This window comes from Chiloscyllium plagiosum, chromosome 1 (genome assembly GCF_004010195.1).
Source record: "Chiloscyllium plagiosum isolate BGI_BamShark_2017 chromosome 1, ASM401019v2, whole genome shotgun sequence".
Lineage (NCBI taxonomy): Eukaryota > Metazoa > Chordata > Chondrichthyes > Orectolobiformes > Hemiscylliidae > Chiloscyllium > Chiloscyllium plagiosum.
In genome coordinates, this window is record NC_057710.1 from 35921800 (window position 1) to 35941665 (window position 19866).

General features: G+C 43.6%; 1 protein-coding gene across 1 annotated transcript in view; it reads left to right on the top strand.

The window, feature by feature from the left end:
• dcc (DCC netrin 1 receptor) overlaps positions 1-19866 on the top strand; it is a 1293953-nt gene that overhangs the window by 631696 nt on the left and 642391 nt on the right. The window contains exon 3 of the mRNA XM_043720707.1: positions 8223-8507. Coding sequence (XP_043576642.1) covers positions 8223-8507 — 285 coding nt within the window. The remainder of the gene's footprint in view (positions 1-8222; positions 8508-19866) is intronic.

A 19866-nucleotide genomic window follows, 5' to 3' on the forward strand; every position in this document is an offset into this window, starting at 1 on the left:
CTTTAGGGCTAACAAGGCCCGTTAGTATCTCAGAGAAAGCTAGCATAGGTTATAATTTTCTAAAGTTCCTCATATTCTGTAATGGACACATGAGATTGGAGAATAGTTAATGTAGCAGCATTACTCACAAAAATAGGGAGACAGAAGGCAAGAAACTATCGATTTGTCAGCTTAATGTAAAGGAATTGTTGGAAGTAAATATTAGGGAGAGTATGGCAAAATACTTAAAAAATCATAATTTATTCAGGTAGAGTCAGCTGCTTCTGTGAACCATGGATGGAGAAATATTTCCTGTCTCTGTTCTCTCCCAGCAAAATTAGTTGCTGCTGGTTTTATGGATGGGACTTCTGAAATCTAGGCTCTGGCATCATTTTTTCTAAGACACAAAGTCCTCTCTCTCTGAGAGAACTTGGGCATTGTTCTTTGATTGTTTAACCGATATGCTGATCTAAATTCAGAAATCGGTTGAGATTAGCCTCATTTGTTTCATCATGACTTTTACAGTTGCAATGGATTTAAATCCATTCCCTAAGATATTGTTTTGCTTCCTAGTCTGTGCTTTTCTTCCTGGGCTCCAGACCAAATCGCTCTCTAGGTATATTCTAATCCTCTGTTTGAAAACCTTGTCAAAGCCAATGAACAGCGATTCACCCCTTCATGAGATAAATGTGTAAGGGCAAAAGCTGATATCCAATTAATCTTATCACAGACAAAATCACACAAACTGCTAATCCCACTGTTGGTTTGGAGACACCTGCCAATACTTGTATTTGCACGTAGTTCACTTTAACCCTAATTCATGTTGCTTTACAGCATTACCACTACTACAGACACTGCTGGACATGCATTAAAGCCCAGTGGCTGCTTTTTAGCAATTTTCATCTCAGTTTGGAAGTAACAGAATTCATTGTCACCATAGACATCTTGTGGATCATTTCATGGTGCAGTATTGAAGGAATGCCATATTGAAAAAGCTGCTGTCCCTCAGCTGAATTGAAAAAATATGGTCTTCTTGTGACGCAGGTGATTATTAAAGATACAGCATTATTTAAGAAACGGGTTTTCATCAAACCCGATTCCAATGTCCAGGAAACGCTAGAGCAGTCAGGGAGCCCAAATGGAAAACAAACATTGCTGCTTTCCACAGCATAAGTGTAACTCCCTTAACTCCTCAATTCTCTTGCATGAACCTAGCTTTCGGGTGTGAGCAGGATCCAGAGCTGCAGGAGACTGCTGCCTGTGACTTGATGGAACGGCTCTTTGGAGGTTTTGAAGAAAATGGTTTCAGATCGGGTTTCTTTCTGCCCTGCAAAGAATTTAACTACAAATGTTCATATTTACAAAGCAAGGGAATGGAGGTAAAATTTTGCAGTTCAAACTGTTTTGTTCCAAAAAATAAAATCCAAGAAACTATTGGTATAATGCGTGGGAAAAGAAACCTTAGTGGGTTTCAACAAGGATATAGACAAATTCCTGTCAACAAATAGGAATCCGGATCCTTAGTAATTTGCTCATGGAATACTGTGGATATGTGGGTTTGAAGCAATCAACTCCTCTTGCCTGAAACTGGGACTATAGGCCTGATACACTCACAGCTTTGTCAGTGGGGAAGGCAAGGCAATTTTTCTATTTTTCTACATTATAAGACGGTAAGATCATGACCATATGTGGTGGAATGAATGTTTTCTCTTGGTGGGTGAGTTTAGAACTAGAGGACACTGGTTTAAAATTTGCTGTTGCCACTTTAGGGCAGAGATATGGAGAATTACTTTTTCTTTGGGGCTGTGTGCCTTTGGAATGCTCTGCCTCAGAAGACAGTGGAGATTGGGTCCTTGAGTATTTTTAGCAGTTGTAGATCGATTTGTACTAGGCAAGTCATAGAGACTACAGCACAGAAACAGATCCTTTGGTCTAACTCGTCCATGCAACCAAGTTTCCCTAACTAAACTATACCCACTTGCTTGCATTTGGCTCAGGTCCCTCCAAACCTCTCCTATTCATGTAACTATGCAGATGTCTTTTAAATGTTGAAACTACACCTGCATCTACCACTTCCTCTGCCAGTTCATTCCACATAGGAGCCACCCTTTGCGTGAAAGTGTCCCTCAGGGCTCTTTTAAATCTTTCTTCTCTCTCCTTAAAAGAATGCCCACTAGGTTTGAACTCCCTCACCATGTCGAAAACACCTTTGTTACTCATCTCATCTGTGGCCTTCATGATTTTATAAATCCCTAGAAATGAGGGTTGCTTTTCAGACTGGAGGCCTGTGACCAGTGGTGTGCCACAAGGATTAGTGCTGGGTCCACTGCTTTTTGTCATTTATATAAATGATTTACATCATAGGAGGTATAGTTAGTAAGTTTGCAGATGACACCAAAATTGGAGGTGACATGGACAGCGAAGAAGGTTACCTCAAAATACAACAGGATCTTGGGCTGAGGAGTGGCAGATGGAGTTTAATTTAGATAAATATGAGGTGCTGCATTTTGGAAAGGCAAGTCAGAGCAAGACTTATACACTTAATAGTAAAGTTCTGGGGAGTGTTTCTGAACAAAGAGACCTTGGAGTCCAGGTTCATAGTTCCTTGAAAGTGGAGTCGCAGATAGGTAGGATAGTGAAGAAGGCATTTGGTATGCTTTCCTTTATTGGACATAGCATTGAGTATAGGAGTTGGGAGGTCATGTTGCGGCTGTACAGGACATTGGTTAGGCCATTTTTGGAATATTGTGTGCAATTCTGATCTCCCTCCTATTGTAAGAATGCTGTGAAACTGAATAGGCTGGGGCTATTTTCCCTGGAGCATCGGAAGCTGAGGGCTCACCTTATAGAGGTTTATAAAATCATGAAGGGAAGGGATAGGATAAATAGACAAGGTCTTTTACCTGGGGTGGGGGAGTACAGAACTAGAGAGCATTGATTTAGGGCGAGAGTGGAAAAATTTAAAAGGGACCTAAGGGCCACTTTTTCATTTAGAGGGTGTTACGTGTATCGAATGAGCTACCAGAGGGAGTGGTGGAAGCTCTGGATGCATATATGAATAAGAAGGGTTTAGATGGATATGGGCCAATTGCTGGAAAATAGGACTAGATTAGGTTGGGATATCTGGTTGGCATGGACAAGTTGGACTGAAGGGTCTGTTTCCGAGCTGTACATCTTTGTGACTCTATGACTCCTCAACCTCCTACACTCCAGTGAAAGATGTCCCTGCGTATCTAGCTTCTCCTTATAACTCAAACATCCAGACCCAGCAGCATCTGGTAAATATTTTTTGAACCCTCTCAAATTTAGTAATATCCTTCCTCTAGCAGGATGACCAGAGCTGTACACAGTACTCCAAAAGTGGCCTCACCAACGTCCTTTAAACCTCAATATGACGACTCAGGTCCTATACTATTGATGAAGACTTAGACTTAAAACATCGACTCTCCTCCTTCTCGAATGCTACGTGATAGTTGTGTTTTTCCAGCACCACACTCCTTGACTCCTATACTCAAAGGCCTGAGCAATGATGACAAGTTATATGCCTTCTTCACTACTCTGTCTACCTGTGATGCAACTTTCAAAGAACTATGTAGCTGAACCTCTAAGTTTCTGTGTTCAATAACAACACCAGGTTGGCTGGAATAAATGAGAATGTAGAATTCGAAACATACACAGATCTGCTGAGATTCTGTCGGACAGTGGAACAGACTTGAGTGGTCCACTTCAGCTCTGATTTTGTTTATTCATTTTATATCAATGAAATTAGAGAAATAACACTTCCAATCTGCATTCGCCTCTTTGAACATGTTCAGGTGATTAGAAAGTCCAATTCAATTAATTATGAATTAAGCCTATTATTCATTGCTGAGTATTACGAAAGATGCCTGTTAACAATATTAATTTATATATAAAATTAGCATTATCTTGTTCATGCCTTTTATGCATTTGATATTCTCTGATAGTGCATTGGTTAATATGGTGAAATGGAAGGCCCTTGTCTGCTATTTAGATTTCATTTTTAATCAGTTTGCATTACAAGAAGAAATTCTGTCTGTAGAAGAGACTAGTTTTGATTCTTCAGAAATGTTTTGTTCTCCCCTTTCACTTTGTTTCATGCTGAACAGAATCTGGGATCTTTTCTGGAATTAAAAATATTTCTTTCATGCTGAATATCAGACATCAAGAATTCACAGACCAGGATGCAGAATAAATCTCATTCTAACTTGTCCTCATAATTGAGAGGAGTTGGTGTTGGACTGGGGTGGACAAAGTTAAAAATCACTTAACACCAGGTTATGGTCCAACAGATTTATTTGGGAGCATTAGCTTTTGAAGCTCTGTGAAGGAGCTAGTCCTTCCAAATAAACCTGTTGGATTGTAACCTGGTGTTGTGTGATTTTTATCTTTTTCCTCATAAAGTCATTTTAACCTGAACTTTTGAAGGTCTGCAGTGTTTGTACGAATGCAACATTTCCATTCCCACTTCATCTTTCTTTATGATCTTGTTGAGTATGATTACTAAATTATTTCCAGATTATGGTGAATTGTGGACAAGTTTTGTTTTCTGGATATTTGCCAAATAAGCAATGAGGTTGTAACATTATAAACTAGTTGAAGGTAACTCCTTGACACTGGCTGAAGAGATTTCTTTCTTTGAGGGAAATGGAAGCTCACAACAGAGTCCATCAATCTTATTATGACTTTGATGGGTCAATGCTTGATAGACAAATGGATTTTTTCCAACTTTGAGATTTCTTGCTATTTTTTGTACCAACAATCTCAGCCAGATTTGAACTCGAGCAGCTTGTTGAATTGAATGGAATTAGTTTTGCATGTACGCAAATAAGTAAAGTGAAAAGTTTATAACTTGTCATTTACAGTGCCATCTTAGGTACATAAGTACCTAGGTATAAAAAAAAGAAAAAGACATATATGTTATAAATCAGGAACAAAAACAGAAGGTGCTGAGGAAAGGTCACTGCACCCAAAATGTTAACTCTGATTTCTCCCCCCAGATGCTGCTAGACCAGCTGAGCTTTTCCAGCAACTTCTGCTTTTGTACCTAAGTACAATCTTTACTTTGAATAGAGACATGAAGAAAAAATGTTACTTGACAGCTACACACCTATAGGTCAGAAAAACAGGAAGCAAAGTTAAAAAGTCAGACTTCACTGTCCCTGTCCAAAGTCTCTCTGGAGCAACCCCTCAGGGGGAACCTCCACATGGTCTGACCATTGGCTGCTGCCATACTCCAAGCTAGGCCATGACCACCACACTCTGCACTGGGCAGTGGGTCAATGGCGTGCCTACTCCAGACAGTGGGGTCCCTGCTGTGGCCTCTGGTCATCGGTGTCCCCTTTCCAATCACTGGTGACGCCGCTGCAGGTCACTGGTATCCATGCTCTGGGTCACTGGTCACTGGTGTCCCCGCTCCGGACCATAGAGTCATAGAGATGTACAACATGGAAGCAAACATTTCAGTCCAACCCATCCATGCCGACCAGCTATCCCAATCCAATCTAATCCCACCTGCCAGCACCCAGCCCATATCCCTCCAAACCCTCCCTATTCATATACTCATCCAGATGCCTTTTAAACGTTGCAATTGTACTAGCCTGCACCACTTCCTCTGGCAGCTCATTCCATTTACGTACCACCCTCTGAGTGAAAAAGTTGCCCCTTAGGTCTCTTTGATATCTTTCCCCTCTCACCCTAAACCTATGCCCTCTAGTTCTGGACTCCCCCACCCCAGGGAAAAGACTTTGTCTATTTATCCTATACATGCCCCTCATGATTTTACAAACTTCTATTAGGTCACCCCTCAGCCTCCAACGCTCTAGGAAAAACAGCCCTAGCCTATTCAACCTCTCCCTATAGCTCAAATCATCCAACCCTGGCAACATCCTTGTAAATCTTTTCTGAATCCTTTCAAGTTTCACAACATCTTTCTGATAGGAAGGAGACCAGAATTGCACGCAATATTCCAACAGTGGTCTAACCAACGTCCTGTACAGCCACAACATAACCGCCCCAACTTCTGAACTCAATATTCTGACCAATAAAAGAAAGCAAACCAAACGCCTTCTTCACTATTCTATCTACCTGCGACTTCACTGGTCACTGGTGTTCCCGCTCCGGGTACAGGGTCACTGGTCACTTACATTCCTGCTCCGGGTCACTAATGTCTCCACTCCGGGTCACTGGTGTCCCAACTCTGAGTCACTGGTGTCCCCACTACGGGTACTGGTGTCCCAACTCCGAGTCACTGGTGTCCCCACTCCGGGTCACTGGTGACCCCACTCCTCTGGGTCACTGGTGTCCCAACTCCGAGTCACTGGTGTCCCCACTCCGGGTCACTGGTGACCCCACTCCGGGTCACTGGTGTCCAAACTCTGAGTCACTGGTGTCCCAATTCCGAGTCACTGGTGTTCCCACTCCAGGTCACTGGTGTCCCAACCCCGAGTCACTGGTGTCCCAACTCCGGGTCACTGGTGTCCCCACTCCGGGTCACTGGTGTCCCAACTCCGGGTCACTGGTGTCCCCACTCCGAGTCACTGGTGTTCCCACTCCAGGTCACTGGTGTCCCCACTCCGGGTCACTGGTGTCCCCACTCCGAGTCACTGGTGTCCCCACTCCGGGTCACTGGTGTCCCAACTCCGGGTCACTGGTGTACCCACTCCGGGTCACTGGTGTCCCAACTCCGAGTCACTGGTGTCCCCACTCCGGGTCACTGGTGTCCCAACTCCGGGTCACTGGTGTCCTCCCACCGGGTCACTGGTGTCCCCACTCCGAGTCACTGGTGTCCCAACTCCGAGTCACTGGTGTTCCCACTCCAGGTCACTGGTGTCGTCCCAACTCCGAGTCACTGGTGTCCCCACTCCTCTGGGTCACTGGTGTCCCAACTCCGAGTCACTGGTGTCCCCACTCCTCTGGGTCACTGGTGTCCCAACTCCGAGTCACTGGTGTCCCCACTCCAGGTCACTGGTGTCCCAACTCCGGGTCACTGGTGTCCCAACTCCGGGTCACTGGTTTCCCCCCACCGGGTCACTGGTGTCACCACTCCGGGTCACTGGTGTCCCAACTCCAGGTCACTGGTGTCCCCCCACCGGGTCACTGGTGTCCCCACTCTGGGTCACTGGTGTCCCCACTCCGAGTCACTGGTGTCCCAACTCCGGGTCACTGGTTTCCCAACTCCGAGTCATTGGTGTCCCCACTCCGGGTCACTGGTGTCCCAACTCCGAGTCACTGGTGTCCCCACTCTGGGTCACTGGTGTCCCAACTCCAGGTCACTGGTGTCCCCACTCCGGGTCACTGGTGTCCCCCCACCGGGTCACTGGTGTCCCCACTCCAGGTCACTGGTGTCCCAACTCCAGGTCACTGTTGTCCCCACTCCGGGTCACTGGTGTCCCCCCACCGGGTCACTGGTGTCCCCACTCCGGGTCACTGGTGTCCCAACTCCAGGTCACTGGTGTCCCCCCACTGGGTCACTGGTGTCCCCACTCCGGGTCACTGGTGTCCCAACTCCGAGTCACTGGTGTCCGAACTCCGAGTCACTGGTGTCCCCACTCCGTGTCACTTGTGTTCCCCTCCAGGTCACTGGTCACTGGTGTCCCCACTCTGGGTCAGTGGTCTCTGGTGTCCCTGCTCTGGGTCACTGGTCACTGATGTCCTTGCTCTGAGTCACGGTTCACTGGTGTTCCTGCTCTGAGTCACGGTTCACTGGTGTTCCTGCTCTGGGTCACTGTTCGCTGGTGTCCCCGCTCCAGTCGCTGGCGTCTCCACTGGCTGCCAGCTCCTAACACACTGTAGAGCCTGGGACCAGGTGCCCAGGGCCAAGAGAAGGAAGGAGAGAGGGCGAATTAATGAAAATGATGAAAAAGTACAGGCAGAGCAGAGGAGTCCCGGCTGAAGAGCCCTATTCTTGTCACCATCATGTGAAATGACATAGCATCAAACTACATTCCTCCTAGTAATTATCTACCTTACTGCCCAAAATGTTTCTGTATTTCAATTTCATCTTGTAGTCAATTCTTGCAATGTTCTACTTTGATACTCATGGTTGAACAATAATTAAGGAAAGAATTTTGTCGAGATCTCTCCCATGTAAAACTCTGCTCCACTGAAAACAATAAAACAAATGCTCCAACCTCCAATCATGTCATCAATATAATGTCAAGATTTTGACTTTCATTCATCACCTTTTAGGCATTAATAATAACTATCAACTTCTTTATTTCTAGGTCCACTGAGGTTCATCTCGCAGACAAAGTCAGTCTCTGCCTATGCAGGAGACACTGCCCTGCTGAAATGTGAAGTTATCGGTGAACCCATGCCTTCCATTCATTGGCAGAAAAACCACAATGATCTGAAGTTAAGTGCTGAAGACACACGTGTGTCTGTTCTCCCCTCTGGATCGTTGGTGATCAGTAAACTTCAGGCGGAGGATAGCGGGTCCTACCGTTGCCTGGCAGAAAATCCTGGAAGCTCAAGGACTGGAAATGATGCTGAGCTTTACGTTTTGTCTGGTAAGAAAATGAGAATTATCAGTTTTTTTTTAACTCCGCTGAGAAACAGAATATACTTCCACCTTGCCCTTTGAAGGTGTTGAATTACCCGACCTGAATCAGGCCAGACCCCCTTAAAACATTTCAAGAAAGTAGCTGGACCCCAACTTTGCGAGTTGCTTTAAGCAGGTGTACAGTGGATATTCCAGGAGGGATGCAGCTGGCCCAACCACTTAGTTTGAAACAAAACTCAATTTATTTGCAAGATGATCAAATGAAACACAAACAAAACAGAACAGAATACAGAATAACGTAACCTATCCGAAAACCCAACAGATTTTCCCAACTTAATGATGCTGTCCCAAATTCCTGCAACAGTCCCCATAAACACTCATAGAACATAGAACATAGAATGTTACAGCACAGTATAGGCCTTTCGGCCCTCGATGTTGTGCTGACCTGTGAAATTAATCTGATGGCCATCTAACCTATACCATTCCATTATTATCCATATGTACGTCCAATGCCCATCTAAATGCCCTTAACATCGGCGAGTCTACTATTGTTGCAGGCAGGCCATTCCGTGCCCTACTATTCTCTGAGTAAAGAAACTACCCCTGATGTCTGTCCTAAATTTAACACTCCTCAATTTAAAGCTGTGTCCCCTCGTGTTAGCCTTCACCATCCGAGGAAAAAGGCTCTCGCTGTCTAACCCTCCGATTATGTTATACATCTCAATTAAGTCAGCTCTCAACCTTCTTCTCTCCAACGAAAACAGTCTCAGTTCCCTCAGCCTTTCCTTATAAGATCTTTCTTCCATTCCAGGCAACATCCTGGTAAATTTCCTCTGAACTCTTTCCAAAGCTTTCACATCCTTCCTGTAATGTGGTGACCAGAACTGTACGCAATACTCCAGGTGCAGCCTTACCAGTGTCTTGTACAGCCTAAACACGACCCTGTGGCTCTGAAACTCAATCCTCCTACCAATAAATGCCAACACACCATATGCCTTCTTAACAACCCGATCAACATGAGTGGCAACTTTCAGGGATTTATGCACCTGGACACCAAGATCTCTCTGTGCCCAGTACTCTGCATTCCTGTTACTTCTTCCAAAGTGAACTACCTCAAACTTTTCTGCATTAAACTCCATTTGCCACCTCTCAGCCCAGCTCTGCATCTTATATATGTCCCTCTGTAACCCACAACATCCTTCGGCACTATCCACAACTCTGCTTACCCTAGTGTCATCTGCAAATTTACTAAGCCCACTTTAATGCTGACCTCCAGATCATTTATAAAAATGACCAACAGCAATGGCCCCAAAACAGATCCTTGCGGCACACCACTGGTAATTTAGCTCCAGGATGAACATCTCCCATCAACCACCACCCGCTATCTTCTTTCAGCTAGCCAATTTCTGATCCAAACTGCTAAATCACCTTCAATCCCAAAACTCCGTACTTTGTGCAATAGCCTACCATGTGGAACCTTATTAAATGCCTTACTGAAGTCCACATACAGCACATCAACCGTCTTACCTTCATCCACCTGTTTGGTCACCTTCTCAAGGAACTCAATAAGGTTAGTGAGGAATGACCTACCCTTCACAAAACCTTTCCTAATCAACTCATTCCTCTCGAGATGATTATACATCCTATCTCTTCTAACCTTTTCCAACACCTTACCCACAACTGAAGTAAGGCTCACTGGCCTATAATGACCGGTTGTCCTGACTCCCCTTCTTACACAAGGGAAAAACATTAGCTATGCTTCAGTCTTCTGGCACTATTCTTGTAGACAATGATGACATAAAGATCAAAGCCAAAGGCTCTGCAATCTCCTCCCTGGCTTCCCAGAGAATCTGAGGATAAATCCCATCTGGCCCAGGGGACCCAGATCTTCCAAAATTGTTAAAACCTTCTCTTTGTCAACCTCAGTCCTATTTAATCTTGTAGCCTGTATCTCCATGTTCTCACTAAAATTCCTTTTTCCGATATGAATACTGACTAAAAGTTTTCATAAAGCGTTTCCCCTATGTCTTCAGATTCCACACACAACTTTCCAACTTAAACAACGGTACTTGCTGATGAGGGGAACCACCACAGGATATCCCTGCACTGCCTGCCACTTCCCTTTCCTACCCCTGACAGTAACCCATCTACCTTCTTCATGTGGCTATGGAGTAACTATCTCCTTGTAACGCCTCTTAATAACACCCTCTGCCTCCCGAATGATCTGAAGTTCATCCAGCTCCAGTTCCCTAACACGGTTCTTGAGGAGCTGGATTTGGATGCACTTCCCACAAATGAAGTCAGCAGGGACAGTAGAGGTGACCCTTACCTCCTGCATACTGCAGGAGGAACATTTAACTGCCCTAACCTCCATTCCCACTATTCTAAATTCCCAAATAGACTGACGGAAAAAAAAAGAAACATGGAAGAATACACCTATCATCTTACCAACCGTCGCACAGAAAATTTTTCTTTGGTTAGAGGAGGAGAATGGGTGGGAGACATTACCCGAGTAGTGTTTTGGGTAAAGCAACCGCCCAAATATGTGACCTCATGACCTCTCCAACTGCATCCAGAAAACTGAAGAAAAACCGGAACAAAAAGAAATTTAAACCGTATACTCATGTATCCTGACAAGGTCAGCTGCTCCCTGGAGACCTTATGACTCCTCCAACTGCGTCCAGGAACTCCTGGGCAAAAAAGGAAAATTCCAATACAGGTGTTTACAGGAGAGATGTCAGAGAGAGGAAGGATCAGCATGGACCTGCTTCCTTGGGTCCAGAGAGAGAGAGGATCAGCATGGATCTGCTTCTTTGGGTCCAGTGAGAGGAAGGATCAACATAGACCTGATTCTTTGGGTCCAGAGAGAGGGAGGATCAGCATGGACCTGCTTCTTTGGGTCCAGCAGTTTCACAACTGACTGCCTGCTAAAACCAAACCAAACCAGGGAAAAGCTGAGCTGGGAGAACTGGCCACTCCCCTTTCATTGTACAAGTTTTATTTTAAACTTGAAAGCCTTTTTCCTGGGGGAAGCTTTGACAAAGGGTCAGTTAGACTCGAAACATCAGCTCTTTTCTCTCCTTACCGATGCTGCCAGACCTGCTGAGATTTTCCAGCATTTTCTCTTTTGGTGACTGTGTCGGTTTGTATTTGTGATTAGAAACCTGTGACCAGCAGTGTACCACTTGCTGGTTAAGGACCCTTGCTGTTTGTTATGTACCTTATCAACTTGGATGTGAATGTAAAAGGTATAATTATTATGTTTCTAGATGACACGAGAATTAGTTGTGGTATTGATAGTGAGGAGGATGGTCTTAGGCTACAGACTGATATTGTTCAGCTGGTATATTGGGCAGAGCAATGGCAGATGTAACCTCTGTATGAAACATTGGTTAGGCCACAGATGGAGTACTGTGGGCAATTCTGGTGACTACACTTTCAGAAGGATGTGATTGCACTGGAGCAGGTGCAGAGGAGATTCACCAGGATTCTGCTTGGAATGAGAATTCTCAGTTATGAGGAGAGGCTGGACGGGCTGCGTTTGTTTTCCTCAGAGCAGAGGAGGCTGAGGGGGGTTAGGCATAGACAAGATAGATTGAGAGAATCTCTTCCCTGTGACTGATGTGTCTAAGACCAGAGGGCATAAATTTAAGGTGAGAAGCAAGTGGTTTAAAGGAAATATGAGTAAAGATTTTTTTCACCCAGAAGCTGGTAGATATATAGCATGTGCTGCTGAGAGGATGATGGAGGCAATTACTCTTGCAATATTTAAGAGACATGTGGATGAGTATTTAAAATGGCAGAGCATAGTAAGCTGTGAATCAAGTGCAAGTAAATGGGATTAGTGTAGTTTGGTGTTCGTTGATCAGCATAGATTTTGTGGGCCGAAGGACATCTTTCTATGCTATATGACTCTTTGCGCCTACCTCAATAATCTTTCATCATTTGTTTGGCTTTGCATTACCATCAATACAATTTTCTCATAGGGCACTAATATAACATTTCAATTTCCCATAGGAACCATCCTCTTGACCTTTCCATAAAATTTTCAATGTAGTGTCAAGTACAGCTGCCCAAAGTCATTTCATTGAAGTCTCTTACTAACTAGGGGATGCAGGGAAGTTTCAGCCTAGCAGTCAAAGCTAAAACTGAAGCTAGACACAAGACAACAATGTGCTGAAACAATTTTAATGGGAACATGTGTACAAATGTGACACAAGTAGATCTTTCAACCATGACATGTATAAATACTTTGGTTTGCACAGAGAGAGGATTTAAATTCATGCCTGTGATTCCCCATGGGGCGAGTTTCAGGTCATGAATATGATTTTTCATTCTCTCTCTTGAGACTAGCCTAACTCGCTTGTGGAAATCAAATCATATTTCACAGTTGTTTGTGCTGCATCTTATGCATATTTGGACTGACACTAGGAACAGGACTCCAAAGAGTAACCTGTTTCTTACTCATCAGTTCTGCTTCTATTTCTGTCAGTCGGTGATGAATTCTGCTCCACCATTCATACTGGGAAGAAACAGTACTGTGAATACTTGACCACCTTAAACAATTTATATTTGTAATGCCTCTTCAAGCACCTTCTGCTTTAAACTTAAAATCACTCTGTGTCCTGATTTTTATGATCTCTAATGGTATAATTTAGACATTGGTTTGGTACATGTATCATGTGCCGGAAGAAACACAGATCAAGCACTTTGGAGTTGTCATTTAATCACAGTCCTCGATTTGGAATCCCAGCAAGCGATTGTTTGTCCTGATACTCTTGGAGATGAGGGGAAAATTGATGAATGTTTACAGGGACAGAAGCCAGAGTTACTGCTGAATTTGACATTTGGGTTCCATTACCAGCATTTGTTTTTTGAAAATCTCAGTTTCTTTGCAGCAGCCAGGCAGACTGACAGTGTGTTGGAGATGATCTGTGGCATTTGGACATGATGGACATGGGGATTGGCAAAGATTGCATGGCAGTGTCTTTCTTCTGACTGCTCAAATTTCCCTGCATTATATCTGTTTGTGGTGAGATAAATGACTTAATTTATTTTAATTCTTTTCTTGTGAAGGGTTTAGTTGATGGATGAGGGTGTAGTTTCATTGGTACCTTGCATGAATGGTCATTCTGAGTATAGGGCATTAATTGAAGGCCACCTTCTCACAGCCATGTCGGGAAACAATTGTGTGGCAGAGGTTTAGGATGATAAGGAGCTAGACTAATGGAGCTGATCCAATTTTTATTGATCAAACAAAATAATCAATGGAAGGCTTGGGCAATGATATTCACGCTGAGGATGCATTGTTTCGAGACCTCAGACAGGCGTGAAGCTTTGAATTCCCACAGGTCTTGCCCAATTTATTAGAAGAACCTGATTTCATGGTTTTGAATGCTGTTGCCTGGCTGATAATGAGAGTTACTGGGATTTAGAGACTGGGTGGCTGTTGGGACGAGAAGAGACAAAAAAAAAGCTGCAGATGCTGGAATCCAAAGTAGACAAACAGGAGGCTGGAAGAACACAGCAACCCAGGCAGCATCAATAGGTGGAGAAGTCAACATTTTAGGTATGATCCTTCTTCAGCATTCAGAAGGAAGAAGGGTCATACCTAAAGCATTGAATTCTCCACCTCCTGTCACTGCCTGGCTTGCTGTGTTCTTCCAGCGATGGAAAGGATGGTGCTGGAAAAGGCACAACAGGTCAGGCAGCATCCGATCTAACTGCTGAAATAACATTTTTATTCCAAAAGGGAAGGACGTAAAAAAAAGCCAGTAATTATCAGCTTATAGGCTTAATATTACCTTAATATCTGTCTTTGGGAAAATGTTAATCTATTTTAAAGGATGGAGTACTTCAACATTTAGAAATGCATTATGTAATTAAGCAGAATTGGCATGGCTTCATGAAGAGGAAATTATGTCTGATAAATTTAATAGAATTTGAGAATAGAATTCTTTAAGGTCGTAACAAATACAATAGATGAAGGAGAAACAAGTAGATAGATTTGAATTTCCAAAAGACATGCAATAAGTACTGCACTTTAGACCACGGATTAATTATTAGCATGGATAAAGGATTGTCCAGCCAGTAGAAATTGGGATAAGGAGGATATTTTCAGAATAGAAAACTGTAACTTGTGAGTTGCTGCAGAGATCAGTGCTGAGGCCACAATTATTTGCAATTTTTGTGAATGAATTGGATGACAAGTGTATGTACAGTCACCAATGGGAAGGAAAGTAAATGTGGGTGACATAAAGACTTTGGGATATTACCAGGTTAAGAGAATGAACAAAAACTTGGCAGATGGAATATAACACAGGAAATGGTATATTATGGCACCCTGGAAGGAAGAATGGAAGCGATGAATTTTATTTACATGAAGAAAGACTACAGAAAGCTGCAGCAAAGAGGCATTTGGGGGTCCTTGTGTATGAACCACCAAAAGCTGGCATATAATTTCAGGATGTACTAGGAAACACAAATGGAATATTGCCTTTATTGCAAAGGGAATGGAAAATAAATATAGGAAAGTCTTGTTTCTTTCCTTCGTTAATGGGATGCAGGTGTCATTGGTCAGAGGAGCATTCATTACCCATCCCTAATTGCATAAAAAGTCAGCTGTATTGCTGTGTGTCTGAGTCATAGGTAGTCCAGACAAGGTAACCAGATGAACCAGTTTCCCCAGCAATGACCAATGGACTCCAAATTCCAGCTATTTATTGAATTCAAATTTCACCATCTGCTATAGAAGGATTCTAACCCAGATCCCCAGAATATCACCAGATGTCTAGATTAATAGTCTTATGATAATACTACTAGGCCATCACCTCCACCATTGAAACTATGCAAGACACTAATTAAACCACACCTGGAATACTGTGAATGGTTTTGGTCACCTTATCGAAGGAAAGATACACTGGCATTAGAGGCAGTCGAGAGAAGGTTAATTAGGTTGATCCCAAATATGGAGGGGTTTTCTTATGAAAAGAGGCTGAGTAGATTGGGCCTGAACTCATTGGAGTTTAGATGAATGAAAGGTGACATTATTGAAACATACATGATTCTTAGGGAGCTTGACAGGGTAAATGTTGAAATGTTGTTTTCCCTTGTGTCAGAGTCTAGAACTAGAGGGCATAATCTCAGAGTAAGGTAACACTCATTTATGACACAGATTAGGAAGAATTCCTCCTGTTGAGGCTTGGTCATGAAAATGTTCAAGGAGGAGAAAGTGAGGTCTGCAGATGCTGGAGATCAGAGATGGAAATGTGTTGCTGGAAAAGCGCAGCAGGTCAGGCAGCATCTAGGGAACAGGAGAATCGACGTTTCGGGCATTAGCCCTTCTTCAGGACTGAGGAAAGTTGGTCCAGCAGGCTAAGATAAAAGATAGGGAGGAGGGACTTGGGGGAGGGGCGTCAGAAATGTGATAGGTGGAAAGAGGTCAAGGTGAGGGTGATAGGTCAGACTGGGGTGGGGGCGGAGAGGTCGGGAAGAAGATTGCAAGTTAGGAAGGCGGTGCTGAATTTGATGGATTTGACTGAGACAGGCTGGGGGGAGGGGAAATGAGGAAACTGGTGAAACTCGGTTGCTCTCCCTACCAACCCCCTGAAACCGCAATTACCTTCGCCTGCAACTGGAAAAGGTACAAAACCTGCCAGCACATCACCCTCCTCACCTCCATCCCGGGCCCCAAACACTCCTTCCAGGTGAAACAGAGGTTCACCTGCCTCTCTTCCAACCTAGTTTACTGTGGTCTTCTCTACATCGGGGAAACCAAATGTAAACTTAGGAACGGTTCGCCAAGCATCTCAGCTGGGCCCACAGGGGTTGACTGGACCTTCCAGTCACTGCCCATTTCAATTCCCTTTCCCACTCCCTTTCCAACATGACCATCCTTGGCCTCCTCCACTGCCACAACGAACCAAACTGCAAATTGGAGGAACAACATCTCATCTTCCAGCTGGACAGCCTACAGCCTGGAGGACTCAACATTGAGTTCTCCAATTTCAAATAGCCTCCCTTCCCATTCACCCACTCCCTTTCCAGCCCCTCCCTCTTTCTTCCATCCCTCCCAGACACCAATCGGATTAATTCCTCTCATTGACCAACCAGGTCCGACCCTCTACCTGTCTTCGCCTATCCCCACCACCACTCTACCCTTCCCACCCTCCCCTCTTATATGCAACTCCCCTTACACCTACCTCCAATCCTGAAGGAGGGTTACCCCCAATATTGACTTCTCCATCTCCTGATGCTGCCTGGCTTGCTGTGTTCTTCCAGCCTCCTGCCTGTCTACTTTCGATTTCGGCATCTGCAGTTTTGTTGTTTCTACTATCCTCCCATACAGTGCACTCCAGATTCCCATCACTCTCTGGATGAAAAATGTTTTTGTTAAATCCCATCTAAACTTTCTGCCTTTCACTTTAAAATTATGCCTCCACATTATTGACCCTTCAACTAAGCAGAACAGCTGCTCTCTGTCTACCCTCATACATGTCCTTTATAATCTGATACATTTCTATGAGGTCCCTCCTCAATCCTGTCTGCTGTAAAAAAAATTGCATAGCTGAAATGCTCCATCCCAGAAAACATCTTGGTGAATCTCCTCCGCACCCCTTCCAGTGCAATCAAACCCTTCCTGTAGTGTGGTGACTAGAACTGCACACAGTACTCCAGCTATGGCCTAAGCAAAGTCTTGTACAACTCCAACGTAAAGCCTCCCTGCTCTTATAATGTATGCCTTGACTGATAAGGCAAGTATCCAATTTGACTTCTTAACCACCCTATTTACCTGTCCTGCCACCTTCAGGAATGTATGGACAGGTACTCCAAGATCTGTCTGTTTCTCTGAGCTTTCTAATGTTGGTACTGTTCATTGAGTAATCCAATATCCTATTAATTCTTCCAAAGTGTATCACCTCACACCTATGAGGGTTGAATTCCATCTGCCACTGATCTGCCCATTTGATCAACCCATCTGAATCTTCTTGTTAGCTAAGATCTCCTTAATCACTACCAACCACCCTGCTAATCGTTGTGTCATTTTTAAACTTATTTATCATCAACCCCACATTCTCATCTATATTTTCTAACAGGTATCACAAACAATAAGGGACCCAGCACTGATCCCTCTGGACACCAACACCCCCAATTAGACAAACAGCTTTCTACGATTACCCTCTATCTTCTACCACTGAACCAATTTTGCATCTTGTCCAGCTACTGTGGATCCCATGTGAGATTTTGTTCAAGACTTTGCTGACTCTGCATAAACTACATTGACTACATTAGAGCTACAGATAAACACTTATGACCTGTCAGCATATAACACTATGAATTAAAACTCTACTCTCCTTGTGAGCTTCCCTTAGACATATAGACAGACAGACAAACAGATGGGAAAAAATGGGGAGAGGAAAACTTAGTAGGCAGTTCTGGCATTCCTATTGAGAGGTTGCTGAGATGATCATTATGATTCTTATGCTGGCCAGTACTTTGCGTTTGAGTTGTCTTTCTCTGGATGCTTCCACTGACTTGCAAGAGACTATGTGGCTTCTAAAAGGCTTCTCACTTGCCACTTAAAAGGCACAGTTTACAATAATTGCCGAAGAAGAGATAAATTAGTTCCTCAAGCTTAAAGTGGCTTTGACTGTACAACAACAGAATGATAGCACCCGTGTTGGTAGAAACCAAATCACTTCTCTCTTTATCTCTTTTTTCAGGCCCAAGCTGTTCACTTACCTGAAAACCAATCATACCATTGTTGTCAGGCAGAAGACCTTAGTCATTGATAACTAGTTACTGGTTGATTGACCAATCAATGTCTTACTGCTAAACAAAGCATCATTTGTGATGCAATCTCTTGGCTCCAGTTAGTCAACCCAAATTTCAATTATTGCTCCTTCAAACAGATGTTGACATGACAATTGCCATTAATGACAGGTTACTTAGTTTTTAAAACATACCGCAATCCTTTAACACACTGATTTCAGCTGACAATTTTAAAAGGAAAACAAATAAATCGTGGACTTTACAACAGTGCCTGCAAACTTTAGAGTGTATTCTATTTTCATTGAATGGAGCTATTGTTCACACAGTCATGACATTTTTTTCGTTAAACTAGTTGACTGTTAATTTGTTGACAAAATTGTTTCCGTTCTATTTGTGAGGAACATATAAACAACAGCTGCTGTACATTCAAAAATCCAGCATCTAACTCCCCATTAAAGAAGTTAATTTAATTAAAATGACACATATGGTGATATAAGAAAAAAATGGAATGTATTCAATGCTTCCAACTAGCGAAATAAGATAAGTTACATTGCAAAATAAAGAGTGAAAAATGTTTGGTGTCAAGACCTGGAAACGAGAGCTTGCACAATTTGAACTTTTCAATTCACTTTTTAAAACTTCAGCTTTGAACAGATTGTCCCGTATTTGTCACTCCAGTTCACCCAGTTAAAAATTGGAGTAATGAACTCAGATTGGTTACTTAGTCTTGTAAATTATAGTGGTCCAGTGAATCCCACATTCTGTCCCTGTGAGCACAGGCTGTGGATCCCTGACACTGAGATCACATACATTCTTGAGCCGGCACTTGCTAATAGTGAGACCAATTGCCAATTTCCCAGAAGTGGTCTCCTAACTGATCGACTGCCTGTCTGCTCACCTTCCTAGGAGAAAGTGAGGACTGCAGATGCTGGAGATCAGAGCTGAAAAATGTATTGCTGGAAAAGCGCAGCAGGTCAGGCAGCATCCAAGGAGCAGGAGAATCGATGTTTCGGGCATAAGCCCTTCTTCATTCCTGAAGAAGGGCTTATGCCTGAAACATCGATTCTCCTGCTCCTTGGATGCTGCCTGACCTGCTCATCTTCCTATAAAGGATGCTGGGTAGCTGGCGCTATCAGAGATGGGCAGTTCTGGTACCTCAGCTGGACCACCAGAGAAAGTTGATCCGTGAACTATGCCTGCAATACCGTAAGGGTTCATCAACATGAAAGAGCCCTGCTTGCCTGCAGGGAAGATAATGACTATCCCTTTTACAGACCATATTAAAGGAGCGTATGCTTTTGACTTCTGAACCAAAAATAGTTGTAATTCTCAATTGGATAGCACTTGCGGAACAACTCTGAGTCTGCCAATAATCAAAGCAACAACCAATTTAAGATAATCAGTTGAGCTTGTAACATGATTCATTTGCACTTGTTGGTGGCATCAGCTATTCATGAGGACCCACATCCCAGTGAAAACTGGGTGGCATGGGCAAGTTGGGCCGAAGATACTGTTTTCATGTTTCAATCTCGAGAACTCGATAATATAAATCTGACTCTGCTACATTTGCATTCATGTGTGTGTGTGTGTGTTTG